Consider the following 24,028-nt stretch of genomic DNA (forward strand, 5'->3'; position numbering starts at 1 on the left):
GCGGTGGGGAAAGGGAGAGGTGCAACGGACTCAAGTGCAACAAACATACGTCACTCCCTCACTCGCGACTCTCCTCTGGCCCCCCCCCCTCCTTTCTGTGTTCACTTATGCACACGCACAGCACCTCTCTGGCAAACGTACCACCGACACCGCGACACACATTGCGAAGAGCTGAAGACAGCGTGAGGGAGCGAGGAAACGCGGTGACACCTCAGCGGAAGTCGACAAAGCGCCGCCGTCACCCACCGCCTGCGCTTCTCCGACTCACACGCCCCCATTTCTCTCACCGCGCCTCGTCTCTCTTTCGCCTCGTGCTGCTGCCCGCGGCTACACCAAATCGAGTTATAGAGAAGCAACGAGAGACACCGAAGAACGCATCCACTACTGCAGCCTTCGCACACAACCACACGTACACACGCGTGCCCAGAAGCCCTGCTCGTCCCCTCTTCGCGCTGCTTACTTTTCCGTTGCGCACTACGTGCCCTTTGGGAGGGAAGCGAAACGCTTCTGCGTCCCACTCATCCGTGCAGCTCCGTTAACGCCAATCACATTGCGAAGGAAACACAAGGAGACGTGTGGGCACGTGAGAGTACCATCGGCCCCTTCCCCCATACACTCCTTAAACCCTTTTACATCATCATCACCAGCATCCGCAGGGATGGGGACACTCTACATCAACGATGTCAGGGCCCACATCGCATCCATTCTGGAGTCCAGTGCCGCCACGACTGCCCTCAACCCATCTGGTTCACCATCAGCGGAGGGCGTCGGTGCCACGAGACGGTACCAAACGCGCCAGCAAGAAGGTAGCCACAACAATCCTCTCAATTTGCCTTCCCAGCACGGCGGAGGTGGCAGCGGGCTCTTCGAGAGCACTACACCGCTTTCAGGGGCAGCGCTCTACCCTGTCTCCACAAGTTGCGGGAAGCCACTGGTGACACCGAGGCGCGGCAGCAGCCCGAATCGTTCTGGAGAGGGCGCGAAGAGCGCGCGCCGCAGCACTGAAGCAGCGCTGCTAGCCCTGCAGGAACCAAACGTGCCAACAGCGACGTCGCCTTCCCCTGCGGTGCCATTGCTCGGCGAGTCCGCTGTCGGCGTGACGCTCACGTCGCTAAAGCAGCGGCACCGCCTCCTCTCTCCCACCATGACCACATCGCGACGGCGCAGCCCCAACGGGGACGGCGCACAGGGTGTAGGCAAGCCATCCGCAGGTCGCACAAACTCTACCTTCTCCACCGCCGTAGGTGGCAGCTACGCAATTCACGTCTGCCGGCATCCCCTCTACTCTGGCAGAGGAGCACCGCAGCGGGGGCGCACCTCTCCTCCCCTTGCTGCTGACAAGGCCACAGGAGTGCAAGGGGGCCTCTCCATATCTGTCGAAGCGAACACCGTGCGGCGGCTGCAAAGAAGTGTGAGAGGCAAACCGACCGCATCGGTGGCAGTGACCAAAGCCGCGCCTGCCAAAGCCGTCACTGCTTCCGACGTCTGCGCCATGGTACGCACAGGCCAGACGAGACTGCCGGGGCGACGCGGGAGCGTCATTGAGCAGCTGGCAGCAGCCACCCAGCTAAAAATTAGCGATGGCCCCACGGTGGGTCAGGCCGCATATCATCCACACGCTAACACCGCCGGGAGTCGCGACAGCAAACATCTGGGTCCATTACAGCTGCACGATGTGATGTGCATGCGCCTTCAAGAGCCGCCCTCCAATGTGAGCGCGAGGCGCACTAACGAGGTGGATAGGCGCTTGCCAAACGACACGCTCGTCCTTGCCGCCCCGGAGAGAATGCAGAATGGCGAGGAGAGCCCCACGTACACTCACCTCAAGGCGTTCCAGATGCCGCACAAGTGCACAGCGGCGCCTGTTGCTGGCATATCCACCTCAGAGGTTTCTCCTCTTCCATCAGGAGCCGACACCCTTTACCCCGCCGCCCTCGCAGGTGCAACTGCGGCTGGTGCAGCGCCGCCACCCCCACCCCCACCCCCAGCCGTCCCAGCAGTGGCGGGAGCCGACGACATACCCGCAGCGAGCGCTGCGGAAACGAGAATGAATGTCTCCACTGCTGCCACCATTTTCGGCGCACCATTCTCTGCACAGCCCCTCTCTGCGCGGGGACTGAGGAAAGAGGAGGTGGCAGAGGCGGGGGATATGCGCTTGCTGGGCGACCTCATCGCCGCATCGCACCACGACCACCAGAGTGCCCGGCCGACGATGGCGGCTGACGGCGGCGAAAGTGGCACCGCACTCCTCCCCGCAAGCCGGTCTCATATGAGCCTCTTCGACTCCGCCACCACCTCGACTGGCCCCACCACGGCCGCTGACTTCACTGCCGCAATGGCAATAGGGCTGCAGCTGCAACGGGTAACGGGTGACAGCCCACCCGTGGGCTGGTGGAAGCCTCCGGCAAACGTGCTGTTGCCTGACCCGACGCAGTCCGTGCCTACGTGGACGGTGCACAAGTCCGCATCTGCCCAGGAAGCGCAGCAGGCGGCAGCCATGGCTGCTAGTGCGCGGCCCACTGGCGGAGCCGGTGTAAACCACTCGGCGTCACGGGCTAATGACTTGACGGCCGCCGCGCCTGACACTGTTGATGGTGCTGCTGGCGGCGACGGGATGCCGCGGATGTCGGACTGTATTGACTACCACGCGCCGTTTCAGTGCGTCCTGTGTCCCGAGTACGCGGAGAACGATCTTGTCCCAGCAGCCTTGAACGCGGGGGCTGCCGTTGACACTGGTGTGGATGACCTCATGACGTCTCGTCATACCCACTACGCCACCACGGGTATCGCTGCTGGAGCAACGGTAGAGCAAAGGGACGGCGTCAACATGGATGCCCTCGCTACAGGGGCAGCAGTCAATAGTGGCACCACACTGAAGCCTCTAGCTGCGCAAGCCGTCATTCTCCGTGATCCGCTCTCTCTCCTTGCTTGTGAGCACCTCGCCGAGGACACAGTCGACGTTACCGCTCGCCGCCGCGCATACCTCTCGGCGATGAACGCTATGCACGGCATCACGCACGGCAGTGCGCTTTTCACCGCCCGCCCTGGTACGCTGACCTCTATGCTGCAAGAAGCTTCGCTGCCGAGTGTGGTGTTCTGCAAGCTGTCTTATCCGGCCAAGATACTGCTGTCAGCGATCCTGTACATGCGCGCGCTCGGAGCGCTGCCGAGCCTGCTGCGAGTTGGCCCGCTCACCGAGTACAGCCCCATTGTGGACAAGGAAAACTGCATCGAGCTTGTCTTCCACAACCCCTCCGGTGAGGAGGGCGATGAGCAGGCGACGCAGGAACAGCAGCTGATGCCCTCGCAGTATCGCTCTGCGCGAGAGGGCACGGCGGGCTCGACAGTCGCTCACAGAGAAGCTCCAGCTGCTCGCACGTCGCTCATTGAGGCTGTGACGCCGATCAACGCACGAGAAAGGGCGCACTCGCTGCCACTGACGGCGAGGCACCCGATCAGCAATCCAGGCACATTGCTTCGTAACCGCTCACGCAGCCAGTCCGGCAACACTGCCCACGGCTTCACGGGTGGCACCTTCGCCAAGGAAGGGGCGACGCAGGCAAGCCGCGGGCACAACTACACAGACGCGTCTCCAACCCAGCCGCAACAGCGACTGAGCGTCATTGAGGCCCGGCTGATGAAGACGTTGTCCGCGACGTCGGTGCGGCGTGCCAGCTCTCTGACTCCCCAGAGCTTCAATACTGCCCCTTCCACCGCACGCACTGTTTCACCGCATCGGCTCTTTTCTCGTGCGAGCTTCACAAGTCTGGCTGGGCCGCCGCTGCACAGCGCTGAGCTCTCGGTGGTGGTGGATGGCACCCCTGATGAGGTACTGTCCTTGCCTGGCACGGGTGGTGGTAAGACGTGGCGCTCTGAAAATGGCGCCCGGTTACCGCGCAATGCATCGCGCAATCGGTCGGTGCCGCATGGCTTTGCTCGCCGGATAGGTGGCCGGGGCACCAACGCCGTTGAAAACCTAAGCGGGAACGACAACGTGCTCCGTGTCTACGCTGACCCCACCTCTGGCCGCCAGCGCCGCCAAAGACCATCCAAGTCGCCACCAAAGCCGCTGCGGCATGGCTCGGAGCGCGCCAGCGCCGCCATCCGACACGTTCCGCGCGTGTGCACTACGCCTCCATTAGGTACACCGACAAGCAGCGCATCCGGTGAGGTGTCCTCGACTGCAGCCACCACAGCGACAGTCACGCCGGGCCTTCGACGCAGCTCCTTCATCGTTGCGCTGGAAGACCTGCAGCAGGCAACTCAGGAGGGCGGCGTGTCGGCTGTGGCGCGAGGGGCAAACACACCTTTGCCACCACCACACTCACCCTCAGGCTGCACCGAGTCATTACTTTCCGCCCCGCAGCCCACCAAGGTGATGCCACCGTCACCGACGCACTTCAAAGCGAACGGGTCGACCGCCACTCGTGGCAGAGGGGCCGAGGCTGCGCCTGCAAGCGGTGCAAAGCCGGCAAGCGCTTACGGCCCCGGCGCCACCCGCTTCCTCAAGGGGGAGCAGGAGCTGTGTGTGGTCCTGCGCGCTGTCGTGGCACAAAAATCGCACGTCTACTCCTTCGGCAAGGCCGAGACAGTGCACGTGTTGCCGCCGCTTCCGCGGCGCAGCGCCGACAGGGACAACAGCAAGGCACTACTGCGGAAGCAGACAATGCAGAAAATGGAGGAGCTCGAGCGCATCGCCGCCGGCCCATCGAATCCGCTATTCAAACTCCTTTGTGGCAGTACCAAGCTGTGTGGGGGGGCGAAGATAGAGGCGGACCAGTGGAAAGCTGCCTTGCTCGATCGGGCTCGCCGTGCCGCCGCCGCCATGCGTCAGCACCGCCCAGTCATGGTGAATGAGCATAACATGCCGGTCGTAGATGACTATGGCGACCTTGTCGTGGCTTTTCTTCTGAGCGGCAACGCGTCGGAGCTGAGCGGATCGGTGCCGGACATGATGGAGCTGGAGGCGCTGCGGTACCGCATCTTCTCTCTCCGTGGGTACAGCGTGAATGACCCAGCGGGAATGCAAGCGGTGAGGGAGGCCGCCGCAGTAGGTGGAGCATCCACTGCCGATCGGGCGCGCCTGCAGCAGGATTCTGCCTCCTTCACCGCGTTCCAGACGTCGGTCTCACCACACCCACCCGCCGGGGAGACATCATTCGGTGCGACGTGTGCGTCGCCGCGCGGCTCCATAATGGGGGTACAGCGGCGACCCAGCTTCTTCGAGGCTGCGCTGCGCCCATCGGATCCGCTGGCGGACTTGGCCAACGGCGACGGTGGGAGGGGGCGCTACCTCACCGAGTTCGATATACAGCAGCTACAGAAGAAGCAGCAGCAGCAGGTGCAGCCGCAGGACATGCAGGCGTTGATCCAGCGGCGCTACCCGATCTACCGCGCTTCAAGCGTCGCGGAGAGCACTCTGCAGGACTTCTTCGCTGAAGCAAAGGCGACAGTCGCTGCAGCGCATCAGCGGGGACGGCGGCGCGGTGGCGCCAAGCCATCCAACGGCCACCGCAGCACCAGCGGTGGCCGCTCGTCGTCACATAGCTCGTTATTAGATCATCTTGCGCGACACACACATGCCGATGCGGCGGCGGCCGCGCTGCAGGACGTGGAGCGTGATCTACTGCGGTTCCGCCCCATGAACCTTAACAGCTTCCACCGCGAGCTCACGGACGCCGTGCAGTGCGCGCTGGATCTGCAAATTTGGCAGGGCAAGGAAAACGTACTACAGGCGTTCCACATGTAGCGTGTCTGCGTGCCGCTGCCGGTCTTCAGCCCATAGAAGGAATGCCCGACGTTTTTTCCCTTGCATATTGTCTCCCGCTGTTACTTGATCTGTCTTCCTCCTCTGTTCCCCCTCTTCCTTCGCCCTTGCATTGCCGCCGTCCACGACGCTTCCTCGCTCTCTACCAGCGACTGTCAGCTGTCTCGGATATCAGGTATGTGCCTACAGGCATGTGCATTGCTGGTGAAGGTGTTTTAGCCACGCCCAACGCGCTCTCTCTTTCGTTCTCGCCACTGACACGGGCGCTTAGATCACCATAGACGCGTCGAAACAACAAGAAGAACAGTGAGAGGAGAAGCAATGGGCTCACTACCCCTCCATGGAAATCAAGCGTGGACGCCGGACAATGCCCACCCACTGTGGTGCACTTCTCGCACTCTCTGCCTCTTTATGCGGATGTCGCACCACTGAGCGATTATGCGCGCTTGAAGTCTGTCATGTCGTTAGACCACCTCCGAGTCAATGTCGGCTGGGCAGGGGAGAAGCAGCAGTGGGAACAAGAGGAGAGAGGTGGTAGCGGCGAAAGGGGGGATGGCGGTTATGATCAGTACGCGCCTCCGCAACAAGGCAAAACTCGCGCAGGGTGCCCCGCGGAGAAACGCACGTACTGGCGACACGATGTGCATCTCCCTCCCTCCTCTCTCTCTCGTCGGATGCATCCCATGAAGAGTCACTGTCGCCACTGCACCGGCACAGGCGCGCACACCAGGTCTCTCTCTGCTCCATGGTCTTCATCATCGCCTTCTTCCCTACTCACTCTCCACCCACCGTCTCCCGAACCACCACAACTGCATCTATCTTGACCACCCCATATCGACAACGCCTCTTTACCTTGCTGATGCTTTCCACTAGACCATTTTGCATAGTGCTGTTACGAGAAACCATGTCACGCCTCACCATGAGGCGCTTTGTGCTGCAGAACATCATCGCTGTGGCAGCGCGCTGCCCCTCCACCACTGTCGCTTCGGCGGTGGTGGCAGTCATGGCGGGCGACACGGAGCCTGCTTCAACCACTGCTGCCTCGTCCTCCTTCTCGGCAGTAAGTTGGCTGCAGCGCATGCTCGTTAAGAAACACGCGAGTTCGACATCGACATCCTCTTCACACTTTGCGCTCGTCACGGCGGCAGAGATGGAGTGGATCCGGCGGCGCCGTCGAGAAGATGCCGAGGAGAGCCGCATCGTCCTCGCCACATGTCCGAGTCGCTCCATGCTGCGCGGCATTGGCGGCGGCGTTCTCAACACGGTTGTTGGGTTTGTTGTCTCGCCGCTTGTCTTCCTTGCCATTACCCTAGAGCGTATGCGACTGGGCAGCAGCGTGAGTGCGCTGTGCACAGCACCGTGCTACGGTCTGGTGTGGGGAGGCCTCTTCCTCGCCTGCGCTCAGTACGCGGCGGTGCAGCAGGTGGCCCTCAGCTCCTACTACAGCTGCGTGGCGGCGCCCCTGTACTACTGCGTGAACCGGCGACCCATGGCGGGTGTTGCCGCGTCGGCGTCGATTTCTGCGCCACGCGCGCGCGCGTGGATGTGGAACGGGCTCAGCTGCTGCTTCGAGGTACCACAAGGGATGCCGAATGCCCGCCATCCGCTCCTACAGCTCTACGACGACCCGTCAGTGTTGCGCGAGCGTGCCATGAAGCGTGCTTCCCGTCGCGACAGGGACAAGATCAAGAGCAACGCCAAGTATAGCGGCAAAGACAAGATGAGCGGCGTAGGCGGCGTCGCCGATGACGACTACTACGGCCTGCTTGGCGTGCCGACAGATGCCACACAGCGGCAGATCAAGGCGGCCTACAATCAGAAGGTGCTTCACCTCCACCCAGACCGCAACCCGAGCCCAGATGCTGGCCAGCAGTTTGACCGCGTTACGAAGGCCTACCGCGTCTTGTCAAACCAGCAGAAGCGGAGGAAGTTTGACCTCGGCGGCGCAAAGGGCGTCGACGACACCGGCTCTAAGAAGCGCGAGGCCGTCCGTGCCCTTTTCGGCGGCGAAGAGGTACGCCGCGTGGCTGGGGACGTGTTCATCAGCGCCTTCTCGCAGCGCGTGATTGACGGTCTCGACTACACCAGCGAAGAACTCGCGGTACTGCGCCAGCGCATGTATGAGCAGTGCAGGGATGAGCTGCTGAAGAGTTACCTAGTGCACTACGACGCAGCAGCGACAACATCAGAAACAGCGGCGGCCGGCAGGAAGGCGGCGGATGCGACGAAGAGTAGCGGTAACTGCGGGGGCCCGTGGAAGGATGGCGCGCTTGCCACTCAGCTGCGCAAGATACTCAGCACCGGACTTGCAAAAGAGGTGCTGCACACAATTGGCCATGAGTACAAGCGAGCCATTGCGTACCACGACATGGAGAGGACGCGACTCAGCAGCAGCGGCGAGACTGGAGCGTCGAACAGAGGCGCGTCACCGTCGCTCCTCAGCGATGTAGCTGCGGGCTGCTCGAAAAGCGTCTCTCTCCCGAACCTCATGGCGGCTCGCGCACAATTCTACTTAAAGACAGTCGGTCCGCACCGCTGGCAGGTGCAGCGGCAGAAGTTCAGGCATCTTTCCGCGGTGCGTAGCCGTACCTTCAAGGACTCTGAGGCCATGGTAGATCTGGCGTGGTACACGTCTGTAGAAGAGCTGGAGGCGACAGCGAGCACCGTCGCTCTCGCGCTTCTATACGACCCGAAGCTGCCGGCGGCCGAGGCCGCACGCCGGCGGGATGCGTTGGAGGCGCTGGCAGACACCTTCATTCTTTACGGCCAGCCGTACAAGGGTGCGAATCAAGCAACCATGAACCAACTAATGAGCTCGATGCGCGCGTATCAGCAGCAGCAGCAGCGCGAGAAGGACACGCAGTAGTGCGCCTTCTTTCTCCTCAGTGCCTCTGTCGTCGTACACTTCACAAAATCGCGGAGCTCAAGGGAGGTACGGCGAGGGGGGGGGGGAGTAGGTGTGCGTGTGACAGAGAGGGGTGAAGTGAGACGAAGTGGAACGCGCTCGCCGGGGCACCGATCTCGGAAAAGAGGTCCCCAGCTCAGCATTCATTAACTGATTCATTTGTCTCTCTCGCCCTCTCCCCTCTTGGCTGCTTCTTATGCCGCTCTTACGTGTGCATCGGACTGCACGTCTTGCCGACGTCCAGTGCGCGCACATCCGCACCTCTTCACGTACGTGGCATAACAGACAGACGCAAAAGCGACGGCTAAAACCAGCAACGAAAGAAAACCTACCAGCTAAGCGTTTCGTCACAACGAGGAACACCGACAGAGCCGTGAGAGTCAAGTGCGAGAAGCACGCGAGGCATGAGCAAAGGGGGAACGGCACCGCCGCGTCAGCGCGGCTGCTTCGTATCTCCCCTCGCTCTCTTCCCCCAAACCACCAAGCTGTCTACTTGATGCGCGCACGACAGAAGTGCTCGGCCTTGCTTATGGATGGAGGTGTGCAATGTCGGATGACAGGTAGAAGAGCGGCACACTTGTCTTCGGCCTCGAAGCCTTCTCTCAAGACCTTCCCACCTCTCCTCCCTCCTCCCATTGACTGCCTTCATGGTCTGTGCCACTCCCTCTCTTCCTACTTCACGCGCACAGGTATACTAGTGCACACATGCAGTGCACAGTGGGCGCAACGCCTGCTGCTGCTGCTGCTAGTGGTCTTCCATCCCTGTCGTTTGGGGTGCCTCCAATCGGGATCGGCACTTATGAACTTCGCGGAGACGCCTGCGTGAACGCCGTACGGGCCTCTCTCCAAATGGGCTACCGTCTCATCGACACCGCGGCGGCGTACCGCAACGAGGAGCTCGTTGGAGAAGGCATTGCCAGCAGTGGCGTGCCGCGAGCAGACCTCTTCGTTGTGGTGAAGATAGCAATGAAGAGCATGGGGGCTGACGAAACGGTGCGACAGGGAGTCCTCGACAGCATTCGAAAGCTCCGCATCGGCTACATTGACTGCGTGCTCATGCACTGGCCGGGGTGCGGCGGACTAAAACCACAAGACGCAGCAGGCAATCAAGCGGCCCGCGCGCGGTGCTGGCGCATCATGCACGAGCTGCAGAAACAGGGAAAAGTGCGCTACTGCGGCGTGTCGAACTTTCTGCCGCGGCACTTCAAGGAGCTGAACTGTTTCAACGACAGCGACGACGGCCAGCATACTGAGTCTGAGGCTCTCGCTGCAGCGGCGCAACTGCGCGTGCTAAGCACGAGCGAAAGGAAGGAAGAAGACGGCGTGCACAGGCATTACAGTGGCAGCAGCGGTGGCTGCCCATCCTCGTCTTCTGCGCCAGCACTGCCTTCCACATCGTCAGAGCTGTGTTTGCCGCCTATCCTTAATCAGATTGAACTGCACCCCCTGTGCATTCAGCGCGACGTCGACATGTACTGTCGCAGGCTTCATGGCATGCTGTTGCAGCAGTACTCCCCCCTTGGCAAGGGTGACGTACGCCTCTTGCAGCACCCGGGACTGCTTAAGGTGCACGCACAGTGCTTTCCGAGCCAATGTGGTGGCAATCATGCGTCAGCACCAGTGCCAGGGGCATCGCCTGAGGCTGCCAAGTCCTACTCCGTCGTGGACATGATACTCATGTGGGGCCTAGCACAAGGCTACTGCGTGCTGGTTCGGAGCCACAGGCTGGACCACCTCCGCGCCAACTTAGATGCCGCTCGCGACTACTTCGCCTCTGTGAAAGCAGTCGCGAAGGAAATGGGCAACAGTGGCGGCGGCAGCGCTGATGAATCCATGGCTTCGGCTAGCACGGCACGCGCGCTACTGACGGCAGAGCAGCTCAATGTTATTCAGCATCTCCGTGTGCACATTGGCGTCGAGGACGATCAAGACATGCATCTGTGCTGGTACAGCTCTCAAATCGCTTGATGCGCTGCCCTCTCGGCGTTGCGGCACAGTGACGCTCACAAGAAGCTTTGAGCGAGATGGAGGGGGTAGTGTCGAGCTGGCATCCACCCCCTACCGTTGCCGCTGCGTATTCCTAGTCCTTCTCCCTCCCCTTCATAATCGCCCTCGGCGACGATGACTCTGCGGATCTCTCGATATCACCCACACCCACATAAGCACATTCACATACACTCAGAAATGCTTACAACCATGTCTGACTGGCTTTCCGTTTGGCCTTGCGTGCATCCGGTCTCATCTTGCCTTTGGCGCCTTCATCAGCTGCTCCTCCCCTACCTCACAGTGCCACCTCACGCGGGGCTTCACAGGAGGCCCTTCCGTCTTTAACATTGCGGATCTGCAAGGGAACGGTACAGCTCCATTCCTTCTCCCGTCACTTCCCTCGAATAACCCTCCCCGGTCTCTCTCTCTCTCTCTCTTCGCTTCATCCTGCCTCACCTTCCTACCTTATTTGCCGCCCTTTCCACCTGCGTGCGACGCTCTGCAGTGATCGAGATCAACTGTGCAGTTCCCCCTCCCCCTCCCCGCTCCACCCGCTTTCTCCTCACCCGAGTGCAGTGCACACCCGCAGAGACCCATCACACTTTTACGCCTGCCACACGCCACAGGTTTGCGTTGCACGCTCCCTCGCGCTCCCGTGCGTTACTCGGCCCCTCACCCGTACCCCTGCCTTCGCGTCTTCCCCGGCTACTGCCCGCATGTCATCCACAGGCATCAGCAGCACAAATGGCGTCACCTCGACAGCGGTCTCAGACACAAGTGGGTCCTTTGCAGCGCCGCTCGATGGCGCGAGCAACACGACAAACATGCTCACCACCGATGCCATCATCCGCGAGTGTATTAAGCAGGGCTTTTATCGCAACCCCATCTGTAACGAGAAGCTGTACTTACACAATCGCGGCTACGACAGCATTGCCTCCACCGCCTTCGAACCCTACACGGATGTGAAAGTGCTTTGGCTGGAGGGGAATGGGTTCTCAGTGCTGCCGTGCGGCAAGGGCTACACGCAGGTGCGTCCGCCGGTGCGCGTGGACCCGTTTGCCGCGGAACTGGAAGTGGCCGAGGCCGAGCGGGCCGCAGCGGCGGCAGTGCTGTCCAAGTGTTCGGGGCAGCATGTAGACCCCAACACCGAGGCGATAAGCCATCCAGACTCACCCTCACAAAATGGCGTTGCTCAGAAAGAGCCTTCTCTTCCGTTGGCAACCGATGTGCCGCCGAACGACCGTGACGTCTTCAGCTCCCTCTACCCAACTGTTCGCCAGCTGTACCTACACAACAACCTCTTTCGGTTCATGCCGGACCTCTCTCGGTTTGAAAGACTAGACGCTGTGAACCTGTCGGGCAACTTCTTCACCACGGTAGAGCCGCACTGTGTCTACTACGACGCCGCGGTGCGCGGGCGCCATGCCAGCGAAGTGGTAGACGGCGTGGCACCGACGTCGACAATCGTCTCCGGCGCACGTCACTCGCCGTCCCAAAGTGTGCAGTGCGAGCAGGAACAGTCGTGTCAGCAGCTGCCACATGGCCCTCACAGCACAAACGAGACTGCACCCTCCGTGGATCTGGCCGTGGTCACCTCGTCAGACGACGCGAAGCGGCAGCGGGCCGGGCAGATGGCGCGCTGCCGTCACGTTGCAGACGTCTTCTCAGTCTTCTGTAAACACAGTCCACTGCCCGAGAGCGAGGAGGCGAAGGATGTAAGGGGTGAGGGGCACCAGGGCAGAGTCTCATCGCCGCTTCTCAAGCAGTCGCTACCGCTGGCACCCGAGTACCGCAACCCGTGCAGCTCGCTGCGTAGTCTCAACCTCGCTGGCAACCGCATCGAGAGCTTCGAGGAGTGCCTCGGGTTGCTCTGCTACCACTCGCTGGCGGTGCTGGACCTCAGCCACAACCACATCGCAGACGGTGAAGCACTGCTGCTGATCCTCGAGCGGCTGCCCCGCCTGCAGTCGCTCAAGCTCTCCGGCAACCCCCTCGTCCGGTCGCTCCCGCGCTACCGCAAGCGCGTCCTTTCTCGGTGCAAGAGGCTGCTTCACTTGGATGACCGCCCGGTGTTCGCCGAGGAGCGCCGACTCGTCACGGCGTGGGCCATCGGCGGCGAGGACGGAGAAGAGAAGGAGCGGGCCGCGATTCAGCAGGAGAGATCTGCGGCGGAGAAGAAGCGACTGGCAGACTTCCGTCGCCTCATCTCACGCCATCAACGCACCGGCCCTACCGAGGGGCCGCACGCGGACTATATACACGCCATCACCACGGTGGCGGCGTTGTCGGCAGCGGCTGACACGGCGGGCAGCCATGGCCAGAACAGCGCCACTCGAAGCTCCAGAGCACCTCGGCACCGGGACGGCCGTCCGTCAACCTCCGACCCCGACTCCTCTTTGACCAGCTCTGAAAGTGAAGGTGACTCTGATGACGACAACCACGTTGGCAGAGGCGCAGGTGAGCAGTCAGCTGCGGCGAGGACGACAGTAATAGCGTATGATAGCAATACTGCTGCACAGGCCGGGATGATAGTAACCCAGCAGGAGAACAACCCGCCCAGAGAGACTCCATATTCATCGTCGTCACAGCAGCAGCGTGGGTTGAACTCGAATCAGCGTGTCAAGGCGGCAGTGTCTATCGCCGCAGTTGGAGGCGCAACTGGCAGCGGCGAGGACGACGACGAGAGCGGCGACATTTTTGTCCCCAACGCGGTATGAGGAAAACGAGGAAACGGACGAAGCGGGGGGAGGAGGGGAGCCATGGAATCATATCACCTCCGCCGACTAGGTGTGTCACGATGTTGTCTTTGGTGGAGACGTCGCTGGCGGCGACTGTGGCACTAGCGGCCGCCGCGAACTGTACGACTTACGGAGGCACGCCCCGGCACAACCGGCGTCGCATTTCCTCTTGGGATTTTTTTTTTGGGCTGTTGTTGTTGTTGTTGTTCCCTGGATGAGTTAGAGCATGCTGTTATTTGGCAATCACCGCAACCACCAGCCCCCCTCCCCTCCGTCGACGATGATGCAGCCCCCACACGGTCGGTTCTTTTCTTTACTTTGTCATTCCGTTCTCCTCTGTCTGTGCTGGGCAATGCAGCTCGAGGCACCGCAATCAGGGTCAACGGCCATGGTCAGCTCTGGCCGCCATTCTCTGCCCCCACTCACTCTCCCTCATCCACAGCCAAGTCTCAGACTCGAGGCAGATGTACAAAGAATAGACTGAGTCCTAATCCGCGAGGAAGCAGCACACCTACGGACGTGCACGCACACGCATGAGCACCATGGTGCAGCATACCCCCCCCCCTTCCTGTCTTGTTTCACATGTACATTAGATAGAGAGAAGCGAGAGGGGGAGGGGGAGGGGCGAAGGGACTCAGTGGGGCTCCTCTGTGCCCTTCCACGCCTGTGTATTGCCCAATGCTCAACGGATACGTACCCGGCAGAAACGGTGTAAAGGTCACCCCTCATGAATGGATGCTGCACCTGCACACATGTACTCGGCTACGCATACCAGCACATCCTGTATGTCTGTTGAGAGGAGGTGGATGGTGGGCGATTGGTACGCTCCAGCGTGACTCGAGTAGCGTGAGCACGAGGAAGAAAAAGAACCTGTAACGCCGCCGGAAGGGGGAGGGCGAAACGAAAAGAGCTGCGCCTCGGCACATCATGCCGTCACCTGTGAGCATGACTGCTTTTCCCATGTGGTGTGATGGCGGGTGTGCCGGTGTTGCGAAAGTGCTCTGCCTCGCTTCCACCCCCCCCCTCCTCCTCCTCCTAGCCCAGAGAAGGGCAGGCGCATACAGCCCTTTTTGGCTCCGTTCGCTCCCTCCGTGGGGATGGGTGGATGGGGGTATCAAAGAGGGAAGTGCACAACCGGTCGAAGAGTGGGGGGGGGGGGGGCAAACACACCCACCCACCCACACACACACCCTCTTCACCCCAAGGCTACTCTACCAGCTGAAGATGTATAGTCGACTCTGTCCCTCTCTCTCTGTCCGTCTCTCTTGCAGCCTCCATACTTGGGGCAGCGCAACTCCTCGCCTCACCCCAACGCATACTTCCACTCGCGCCCGCACGAACGCCGCGATCTGACGGCCTCAGTCAGCCCCTCCAGGAAGTGAGACCTCTCTGCCTATGGTTCCTCATGAAACGAACAGAGAAACAGACGCGCGTACATGATACTGTGCACTGAACACGCCACACGCGCTTCTACGACTCGCTTTATATTTCACATTTTTCTTCTATCACCACGCATAGAGCACGGCCATCTTGTACTCCGCCCCCCCACACCACCCCCTCCTCTCCGCACTTGCGCATACGAGCCCTTTGTATTCTTCTTCTGCCTACTAAGTGCAGACATTTTCTGCAAGCAGCTCCACCGTTTCGCCTCTTTGTCGGTAGCGTCCTCTCCCCCCCCCCCCCCCCCTTCGCTCCTTAGGAGCGGGCCATGACTGATCACACACAGCCGCTCCCGTCGCTCACAAAGGCCCTTGCCGCCATGAGGCCAAATCTGGTAACGCACAAGAATCACCAGCTGGATCGAACTGAACTGCAACGCCGCACCAACAATGCGGAGGAGGATGCGCAGACGACTCGAGAGTCGCTCGTGCACGAGCGCAGCCACGACAAAGCACACACAGGCGACATCTCTCTCTCTTCATTCTCTTCCGCAGAAGCAGCCGCAGGCCCCACCTGCCTCGTCTCCTTCACAGGCTTTCGCGATGAGGATGTGTGGGGAGGGAACGACGCTGAGGATAACGATGCCGGTCACGATCCCCTGGCACACGCTGCAGGTGGTGATGCGGCGCCGTACGCGAACGCGCTCTCCGTGTGCCACAAGATGGCCTCCGCACTGCCAAGGGTGCGGGTGGAATCGAAGCTGACGAGCTCGACAAACGTCTTGGTGGCACGGCGCGGGTTCACAAAGAAACGGCTGCTCGCCGCTCGTCAAGGGATACCAGTGGTACTGCCGAAGTGGGTGGTGATGGGCTGCCCAGCGCTACCCACCGGCAATGGCATCACCACCACCACCGCGACAGCCTCGGCCTCTTCCTATGACCTGTATGCCGTGCCGTGGCTGCATGGGTACGTCTTTTCCACCACCGGACTGTCGACATCGGAGAAGGCGGCGATAGACAGCGTGTGCGCCGCGCACGGGGCGGTCGTTGAGGCCTCTCTCACGTACAAGTGTGATGTGCTGCTTGCTAGTGCGGAGTGTGTGCGGGCACTGCATCAAGTTCTCCATGCTGACGGAGCTGGCGATGCGGCAAAAAGAAGCCGTAACCAACAGCTACATCATCCAGAGGTCCAGCGCACTGACGCGGGGCTGAAGGAGTGCTCGGGGACAGAGATGCTGACACTTGGCAAAGGCGGTAGCGTGCCCCACGCAGCGTGGCTCACCGACAAGGTGCGCTTTGCGCTTGAGCTCGACATCCCGGTCGTGGACTACGTCAAGCTGTTCGCAATGCTGCGTCTCAACCGTCTGCCGCCTCCGACGTGGACACCCGGCCCAGCAGTACTGCTGCCCAAGTCAAGCTGGAAGACGCGCGGGCCATGCGACGACGACATGGAGAACAAGAACCGGTACGCCGACGCGCTCAACGGAAGCGACTTTGACGAAATTGTTCATGTGTGTCGAGTGGGCGCCCCGGCTGGGGGGAGCGCTGAGTGGGCGCGCATCCTCTCCGTCATCACCAATGCGGGTGGATCGTCGACAGCGGGCCGCGGTCCCCAGCGCGACGAAGGCGCGGCAGATCAGGGCCCGGAGAACATGAGGCTCTCAGCCCCACTCAACGGCATTGCCCTTAGGGAGGGCTCTATGCAGTCCTCCTCCTCATCCTTCACTGACTCGGCCTCGACAGTGTCCGACCCGGATTTGTGGGAGAGTTTACTGAGCCGCGCGCTGGTGCCGTCCTTCGACGAACGGCCAATTCGAGGTGTGGAGACGTACCCAGAGGTTAGCGGCATGCCTGACCCCACCGACGCTGCTGACCACCTCACTGGTACCACCCACGCGACTACTACCGCATCACCGTCTTCACAAGCCGCCTGGGACAAGCCAGCAGTGAGCACAGCAGATGTGGAAGACTTTGCTAACGCAAGGACGGAGGAACCGTCGACACTGCACGTTGCCCTCCCTGACTACTACAGCGCAGCCACCGGGCCTGAGCTTGCTCCATATTCCTCGTCCCAGTGGGGCTATGCACGCCAAGAGGCGCTGACGACGACGGAGGACCCTAGCTGGGGCACCACTACTGTTGACCCGTCACCTCGGTTGACGACAAATGCTCTCCTTCACCGTGAAGCCGCGCCACCACGCCAGTTAAGACACACCAGTGAGCCGCTGGCATGCGCGCAGCCCGACGGAGCGGAGTCAGTGGCGCTTAGACAACGCACTGCTGCGTACTACGAGATGCGCCGCAGCTCAGACCGTTTGCCAGCGCAGCTGCCGGCACGCGACGCGGTGGCAATCTCGCGAGAAGCGGCACCGCTGCACGCTCCCGCGGGGAGTCCTGGGTATTCATTGGTAGCGTTGTCGCAGACAACTATGGTTGGAGGAGCCCCGCTCGCCGCCACGCAGGTGTTGGTGGAGTCCTGCGTGTCGGCGGGCGAACTGGAGCTGGCATCCATGCAGCGGGTTGACGCGCACCAAACAAGCGCTTTCCGTGCTACTGCAGCACGCCAAGCTTTGCCGCTGTTCGCCATGCATCCGCCGTACCTCACAATATGCGTGCTTGGGTGCACCGAATTGGAGCTACGCAAGACAGCACGATGGTCTGAGCAGTGCCGGCTGCTGCGCTCTCCAGTGCCAACATCCACCACAGATATTGTTCTTCTAGGAAGTCGCATACTCACCAAGAAGCGGTACACGATGAGCTACGCCGCGGACTCAGTCAACGACGAGAGCAGCGCCAAGGGAGGAGAGAAGCAGCGGCAGCAGCGACCCACACGCCACCGCAACCCGTTGTCAGCTCGGAGCGGCGGCAAAAATTGGCACCGTCGGGATCACGCTGGAGGTGGTGTGACGGTGGCTATACGATACTGGGAGATGGACGCCGCGGTGGCGCGGACGCTGGCAGACGTCTGCGGTGTTCCCCTAAGCCGCATGGCACCGCTCAAGTGGCTGGAGGACGCAGCGTCAGAGGCCAAAAAGGCCTGCGAAAAGGCAATGCTCGCGGAGGAATCAGTAGCGGCGCAGCGAAGCGCCTCACATGCACTGGCTGTTGACAGCGACGAAAGTTGCACCGACACGTGTTGGATGACAGCCACCACACCACCAGACAAACTCGTCGGCCTGCTAGAGGAGCACCTCGCTGCCGCGGCAGCGGCTGCAGCAGAGAGTGAGGAGCGTGTAGCACTGCATCAGCGGCAGCTGTTTCACCCCCTTCCGCCTTTATCGCCAGAGCAACTACCAGACATGGCAGACCCCAAGTACTTCATACGCGTGCGGCAGGCGGCTGCGACCTTGTGGGCAAGCAACGCGGCCCCCCTAGTCGCACAGAGGTCCCATAATATCTCGGCTGGAGCTTCGTTGGCTGGGCTTGAGGTGGAAAAGCAAGCAAAGCGTAGCGAGAGGCACCACCATGCGCAACAAGTCGCGGGAGACTCTGCAACGCAGCCGGCATCGGACAGCGCCACATTACTCACCAGAAACGAGAAGAGCGCCGCAGACCGCGCACCTGTCGAGGGTGACGACTCGCTGACGGCGGCAGCGTCTCGCTCTGTGGATTTAGTGCCTGCAATATCAATGTCTACTGTTCAGCTGGGTGTGCGCAAGGCGACTAGCCTCAGCACGGAGGATGAGCAGCATTCGTACGAGGCAGCGTTGGCGACAGCAGAGCGTCGCTTCAATCAGCTTGTGGCTCTTTTCCGTGTGTCGGGCGACGATGGCAACATCGCACGAGTGAATGTCGGCGCTGCCGAAGATGACCGCCAAGGTCACTCCAAGGCGCTCGAGGCGTGTCATTTCTGCTGCGTGGAAGGCGAGTACGCGCGCGTGGACTGGGCTGTGGTGCGTGGTCTCATCCGCTACGGCGGCGGCCGAGTCGAGAAGCGAGCAGCAGACGACTGGCAAACACTCTTGCAGCAGCAGCAGCAGCAACCTCGAGTAACCGCAACGGCTACAAACTCTGACGTGCAGCAGGATCAGCAAGACCAGCACTTTACGCGTGCGCTACGCTGGAGTGTCGAGTACACGAAGCTCCGACAAAAGCTGCTTCGTGTAATGCGAGACGTCGAGCTCTCACACGACGTCAGCGACCAGACTCGTGCAGGTATACTCCCTGGATGCGCCAGTGCTAAACGGGAGAACGCGGCAGAGGTAGCCCGTCTCACGGCAAAGTTGCAGCGAGTGTCGCTCCTATGTCAGCAGGCGCCGGTGCTGTGTCTGTGTCCACACAGCTTTCAGCGACCTGCTGCAGACGAGAGGGACATGGCTGCCACTGCTGATGCAACAGTCCGGCACATGAAGGGCCTGCCAGGCCGCGCAGCAGTGGGGCCAGCGTCACCCTATAAGCGCCTTCACGCCCTTCACCGCCTCCCCGCCGTGACGATGGACTACGTGCTTGCATGCGTTGCCGTCGGCTACTGCCTCAGTCCGCACAGCTGTTTCCTATTCGACGTGTCTATCCCCAGCGCGCCGGACATGCGTCTCTTCCAGCGACAGCACCAGCGGCAAGGAGGTGGTGGCGCACCGTCGCAGAAGGCCTCGGCACGGCACACGGGGAGTAAACTAAGCCTTGGCCTCATAGGAAGCAACACACCGGAAGGCAGCAACGACGAAGCAGGGAAACGGTTGCAGCCTGGTGCCGTAAGCGCTGGAAACGGTTGTATTGGTCGAGGTAAGGCACCCCTGCACAGGCCCGCGCTTTCAAGCTGGGTGCTGGAGCGCCGCTACACCAAGACTGACTCGGTGGGTGTGTGCATATCGTTCCTATGGAGGCTTCCTACCCCACCGGCTTCAGAAAGCGAGCGGTGCTGGTCGCGCGTTGACATGGCGTCTCCACCAGCGAAGAGTGCCGCTGTCGTGCCTTGTCTCACACCAGACGCATCGCTCGTGCCGCTGCTCCGAGTACTGCTCCTGGGACTTCGCAACGCAGCAGAGGCCTTGGGTGGCCATGTCGTCGACACCTTTTCACCGTCGGCAGTCACACACGTCGTGACGGTGGACATCGGAGGCATCCTCTCTGGCACCCTCCGCGACGCGTTCACAAGTGACGTGGTGGAGAAGACCGGCGCCGTGACCGGTAGCGGTGGCGGCGACAGGCCGTTTCCATATTGGCCGGTGGACAGCGTTGAGAGCATTGCGCGCTACGCCGCACGCGACGAGGTTTCGTTGGTCGGCCTCGAGTGGATGGCAGCATGCGTAGAGTGGGGCGTATTCGTGGATGAGGCTGCGTACGCGCCACCACCTGATCTGCTCGCGCTTGTGCAGGCAGAGAAGCAGAAAGCTTTACTTGCCTCCGCCCAGGCCGCTCGCACCAAGCAGCACCGACGAGCGGCGCAGGTGCAGAAGTGGCAGCCGCCACGGCAATCACTGAACCACTGTCACCTTACCCAGCATCAGGCCCATGTAGCCGCGCCACCTCCTGCTGATCCAGCGCTGCCCGGAGCTTTGGTGCCACCGGCAGCTCGCCCTGTCTCGCACCTCGAGTGGCACCGGAAGCGGACGGGCACCCCACCACGTGGTGGGTCGGACACGGCGGCGCCACACACACCGCCGCCTCCTCGACTGGTGGACTACGACTCACCACCCAACAGAGACGATGAAGAAAAGGAAGAGCACGACGAGTGCTGCACGCCGGTTATACGGGGCATTCTCGCTGCGTCGACAACGTGGTGCGACAGCAACGCAGGACTCTGCACGCCTCCCGTAAGAGAAGCACCGCTGCCAGATAACGTCGCGCGCCGCTGTCAACAGTCTCCGCCGTTACAGCCTCTCTCCTCACCTGTGCCGCCTCCGCCTCCTCGTCCGCAGACCCTGCCTGACCCCGATTCGAGCTCGCAATGCATGAATTTCCGTGCTCGCAGCGCCGGCACTCCATCCATCGGCGACCATGCCCACCACTACCAGCATCGCCGTCGCTCCTCACCCTCTGCTTCGCAGCAGAACACCCGCTCGCTGCTCGAGGAGAAGGAAGCGGAAGCTTACGTGGAACACCTTGGCAGCCTCTTCAACTTCTTTTCGCCAGGATCCACGCCGCTGCCATCGTCAGCGCGCCGCTGCGGCGAGCGCTCGACCGCCAGGTACGCTGATGCCGACGCCAGCACCCCGCGGCGGCTGCGCAGCCCATTCCTGCCGCATACTCTTTCGCAGTCGCACTCACCAAATGTCACCTCTTCCCCACGCGCACCGCACTCGCGCTGCGAGCTCATGCATGAACGCAGGATCCCCCGAACCTCATCTTCGTTGCAGCACACGCAGGCACTCACACCGTCCAAGACGGGCGCAGCGCTGCAGATGACAGGAGCGGAGAAAACGAGCTCCGCAGTAGGCCTCAGCAATGCGCTCTCAACGCCACGGCGTCGTACACTGCGTGGCGCTGCTGCTGTCTGCATCTCATCAGCAACCAGGAAGTCAACTCTTTCAAGCCCTGACCGACAGCATCGTCGCACAGAGAATTTCGCCGTCGCCGTGAGTAGCTCTGTGACGAACTTGCAGGTGTGGACGGCAGTGGCAGGAGTTGGTGATGCCCCCTGTGATGTGGAATCCGATGCGCCGGATGCAAACGCGCCGCCTCCGCAGCCGCTTGTCTTACCAAGCTTGCTAGGCGGAAGCACCGAGTTGAGTCGTGACGGCACCGTCGATGCGAAGCCTGTTGGCGCCAGCAGCACAGCTAGCATCTGTGAGGAGGTCGATACCAAGCAGCGACAGCGGCAGGACGGTGGCTGCACAGAGAGCATGTGGGTTTCCCAAACACCGGATGCGCTTACCCCCGAAGGGAAGAAGCAGAGGTCGAATGGAGCGGCGACTGGGACAGCACCGCAACACCGAGCCCATAAGCGTGGCCGGGTAACTGGAGGTCAGCGAGATGGCAGCCGCGCGTCTGCGTCTGTCTCGTGGATGCACGATGCTTCTCTTGAGTCGCCACAGCAGAAGCCGCAGGATACCGCGGTGGTGGAGTGTGTGGACGTAGAGCCCATGAGCGGCGAGGTGCTGGTGGACGCCACCTTTATCGCCGCAACACCCGAGGCATACGGAGCGACTCCTGCGGCAACGTCAGAGGCCTCCGTTGGTGAACGCCATTGTAAGGCCGCAGCCACCCTCGTTCTAGCCGGCGACCGCGAAGAGGTGGAGCATGAAGACGAAACTAAAGGCGTGCCTCCTGGACCAGACGTGGTTGACGCTGCCCACAATCCGCTCATTCTCAGGCCACCCTCGACAACAGCGACGGCATCACCGTTGGCGCAGAAGGCGGTGCGGCCTCGTCTCGCGTCATGTAGTGCGCCACGGCCCCCCTCTCCGTCTCCGTATTCGCCGCCGCCGCCGCCAAGAAGGATGGCGATGGATGGGGATGGAGGTGCGAGCATCGTCGCGAACGCGGCCGAGGAGGAGCATCAGTGCGGGACGCCATGTGCCTACACCGACAGCAACGCGCCAGCGCTTTCTTCGTGGACCCGACACAGACCACTGAGCATTTCAAGTCGTCCCTCGCGCTCACCTCCGCTGGTATCATCACCGTTGCACATGGAGCCGACTGCCCTCGTCACCAGCACTGCCGTCGCTGTTCTTCCTCGCACGACGGTAGCGACATCGTGCAGATGGGACTGCCTGCGTATCTACGCATTGCATGACTTGCCACTCCGAACAGCGCGTGTGCGCCGATGCGAAGAGGCTCTGGAAGCCTTTATGCGTCACTGCGGCGGGGTGATGCCGAGATCGTACATTGACATCGGGCTGCGCACGGCAGAGCCACCCGTGAAAGACAGCGACCAGTGCGGCGGCGTTGGTGTCGGCTCTGACTCCACTCGACCCTCCCCGACCTCGCAGCCTACACCGCCTCTTTTCTTTGTCTCTCGCTGTGAAGACGCCGATGTGCTGGTGACACACCAAGTCAATCTCCGCGAAAGTGTCCTTGTAGGGGTGGCGGCGGGGTGCTGGGTGGTGCGGCCGGGGTTCCTGGAGTGTGTGGTCGCTGTCCTCGACGGTGCCTGCTGGAGCGGCAACCGTAGCACCGCCAACTCAATGCGGGGTCAACGGCACCTCACTCACCCATCGGCTGCGGCGGCGGCGTCTGTATTCTGCGCGTTGCGCCTGCGGGAGGCCTTGCCCACGTACGAGTGGACTGCGGAAGCGCTGCCGCGGGTACCGGCGTTGGGGTGCCCGCCGGAAAGCAATAGCGTGACCCCGATGCAGCGGGCTTTGGCGCAGCAGTGCCGTCGGCAGCGCGAGAGGCGGGAACGGGCAGCAGGTGCTGATGTTGTGAATGGTGATGCAGGACAGACTTCCACCGCTAGCCGACCAAGTGAGCGCATCTTCGAAGGCAACAGCTTTGTTCTGTGTTGTTCTTTTTCGGCGAATGCGGTCCCAGCGGGTGGAACGGGTGCGGAGAGGTGCCGCACATCATCGCGGGTGCGTGCCATCGAGCGCGTCTTGGAGACCGGCGGTGGACGCCTCTGCTGCAGTGTGCAGGTTGGCTGGGCACCAGCAGAGATCGGGGCGAAGACGGATGAAATCACGGGAGCTGTCGCCACAGCCACACACGCTCCACCCATAGTGCAACCCCCACTGCAGTGCTGTGTATGGGCACCATCACCGCCCAAACAGGGGAATCGGCGACTCCAACGCGACTTCGCCCATACTTCTTCACCGCAGGTGATGGACGCAGCGCTCTACCATGACCTTCTGTGGCTCATCTGCAACCAGGTACGCCAGATGCCCTCTGAAACGCTGTTTGTGTTGCTGGATGAAAGTCTCCTTGGCTCTAATACAGACGACGCTCAGGGCGGTACCGTGGTGTGTGTGTCACCCGCGCCACGTACGACTGTCGCCGGCGCAACTGCTGCTGCTGCACGCCTCAATGGCAAAGATGCGGGCAACGAAGACCTGTTGACCACGCCACCCCTCTCCGAGCACCATCGTGCTTCGAAGAAGCGGCGCACAGAGAACGTGGAGGCGCACAATAGCCCACAGCCAACCACAGCATCGGTGCCGGAGGCGGCGTCCGTTGTAGCCGGTGCGCTCGCGTCCTCCGACACTTGCACGGTGGCTGCATGGCTCTCAAGCTGGCTGCTCCCCTCTCCGGATGACGGCCGCTGCTCAAAAGCGATGGATGGGAGACCGCCATGCCATCGTGGGTACGCGCCGGCTGCTGCACATGCGATGCGAGCTCATCTTGGTGCTTGCTGTGCGGCGGTGAAGGGGAATGCTGA

General features: G+C 61.7%; 5 protein-coding genes across 5 annotated transcripts; all 5 read left to right on the forward strand.

The window, feature by feature from the left end:
• Window positions 1-658: 658 nt before the first annotated feature.
• LBRM_26_1210 (conserved hypothetical protein) lies at window positions 659-5,749 on the forward strand (the record flags this gene model as incomplete). Its single annotated transcript, XM_001562302.2, has 1 exon — window positions 659-5,749. The coding sequence occupies one exon, from the start codon at window positions 659-661 to the stop codon at window positions 5,747-5,749; it is 5,091 nt and encodes a 1,696-aa protein (XP_001562352.2).
• Window positions 5,750-6,626: 877 nt separating this feature from the next.
• On the forward strand, window positions 6,627-8,633 carry LBRM_26_1220 (conserved hypothetical protein; the record flags this gene model as incomplete). The annotated part of the gene is made up of 1 exon (XM_001562303.1): window positions 6,627-8,633. One exon carries the CDS (start codon window positions 6,627-6,629, stop codon window positions 8,631-8,633), a length of 2,007 nt encoding a protein of 668 aa, XP_001562353.1.
• A 744-nt stretch (window positions 8,634-9,377) lies between these two features.
• LBRM_26_1230 (putative aldo/keto reductase) lies at window positions 9,378-10,640 on the forward strand (the record flags this gene model as incomplete). Its single annotated transcript, XM_001562304.1, has 1 exon — window positions 9,378-10,640. The coding sequence occupies one exon, from the start codon at window positions 9,378-9,380 to the stop codon at window positions 10,638-10,640; it is 1,263 nt and encodes a 420-aa protein (XP_001562354.1).
• A 734-nt stretch (window positions 10,641-11,374) lies between these two features.
• Window positions 11,375-13,375, forward strand: LBRM_26_1240 (conserved hypothetical protein; the record flags this gene model as incomplete). The annotated part of the gene is made up of 1 exon (XM_001562305.1): window positions 11,375-13,375. The coding sequence occupies one exon, from the start codon at window positions 11,375-11,377 to the stop codon at window positions 13,373-13,375; it is 2,001 nt and encodes a 666-aa protein (XP_001562355.1).
• A 1,729-nt stretch (window positions 13,376-15,104) lies between these two features.
• On the forward strand, window positions 15,105-24,028 carry LBRM_26_1250 (conserved hypothetical protein; the record flags this gene model as incomplete). The annotated part of the gene is made up of 1 exon (XM_001562306.1): window positions 15,105-24,028. A coding segment is annotated over one exon (8,924 nt), but the record flags the coding sequence as incomplete, so codon positions are not given.

The sequence above is a fragment of the Leishmania braziliensis genome, chromosome 26 (genome assembly GCF_000002845.2).
Source record: "Leishmania braziliensis MHOM/BR/75/M2904 complete genome, chromosome 26".
In the NCBI taxonomy this organism is placed as follows: Eukaryota; Euglenozoa; class Kinetoplastea; order Trypanosomatida; family Trypanosomatidae; genus Leishmania; species Leishmania braziliensis.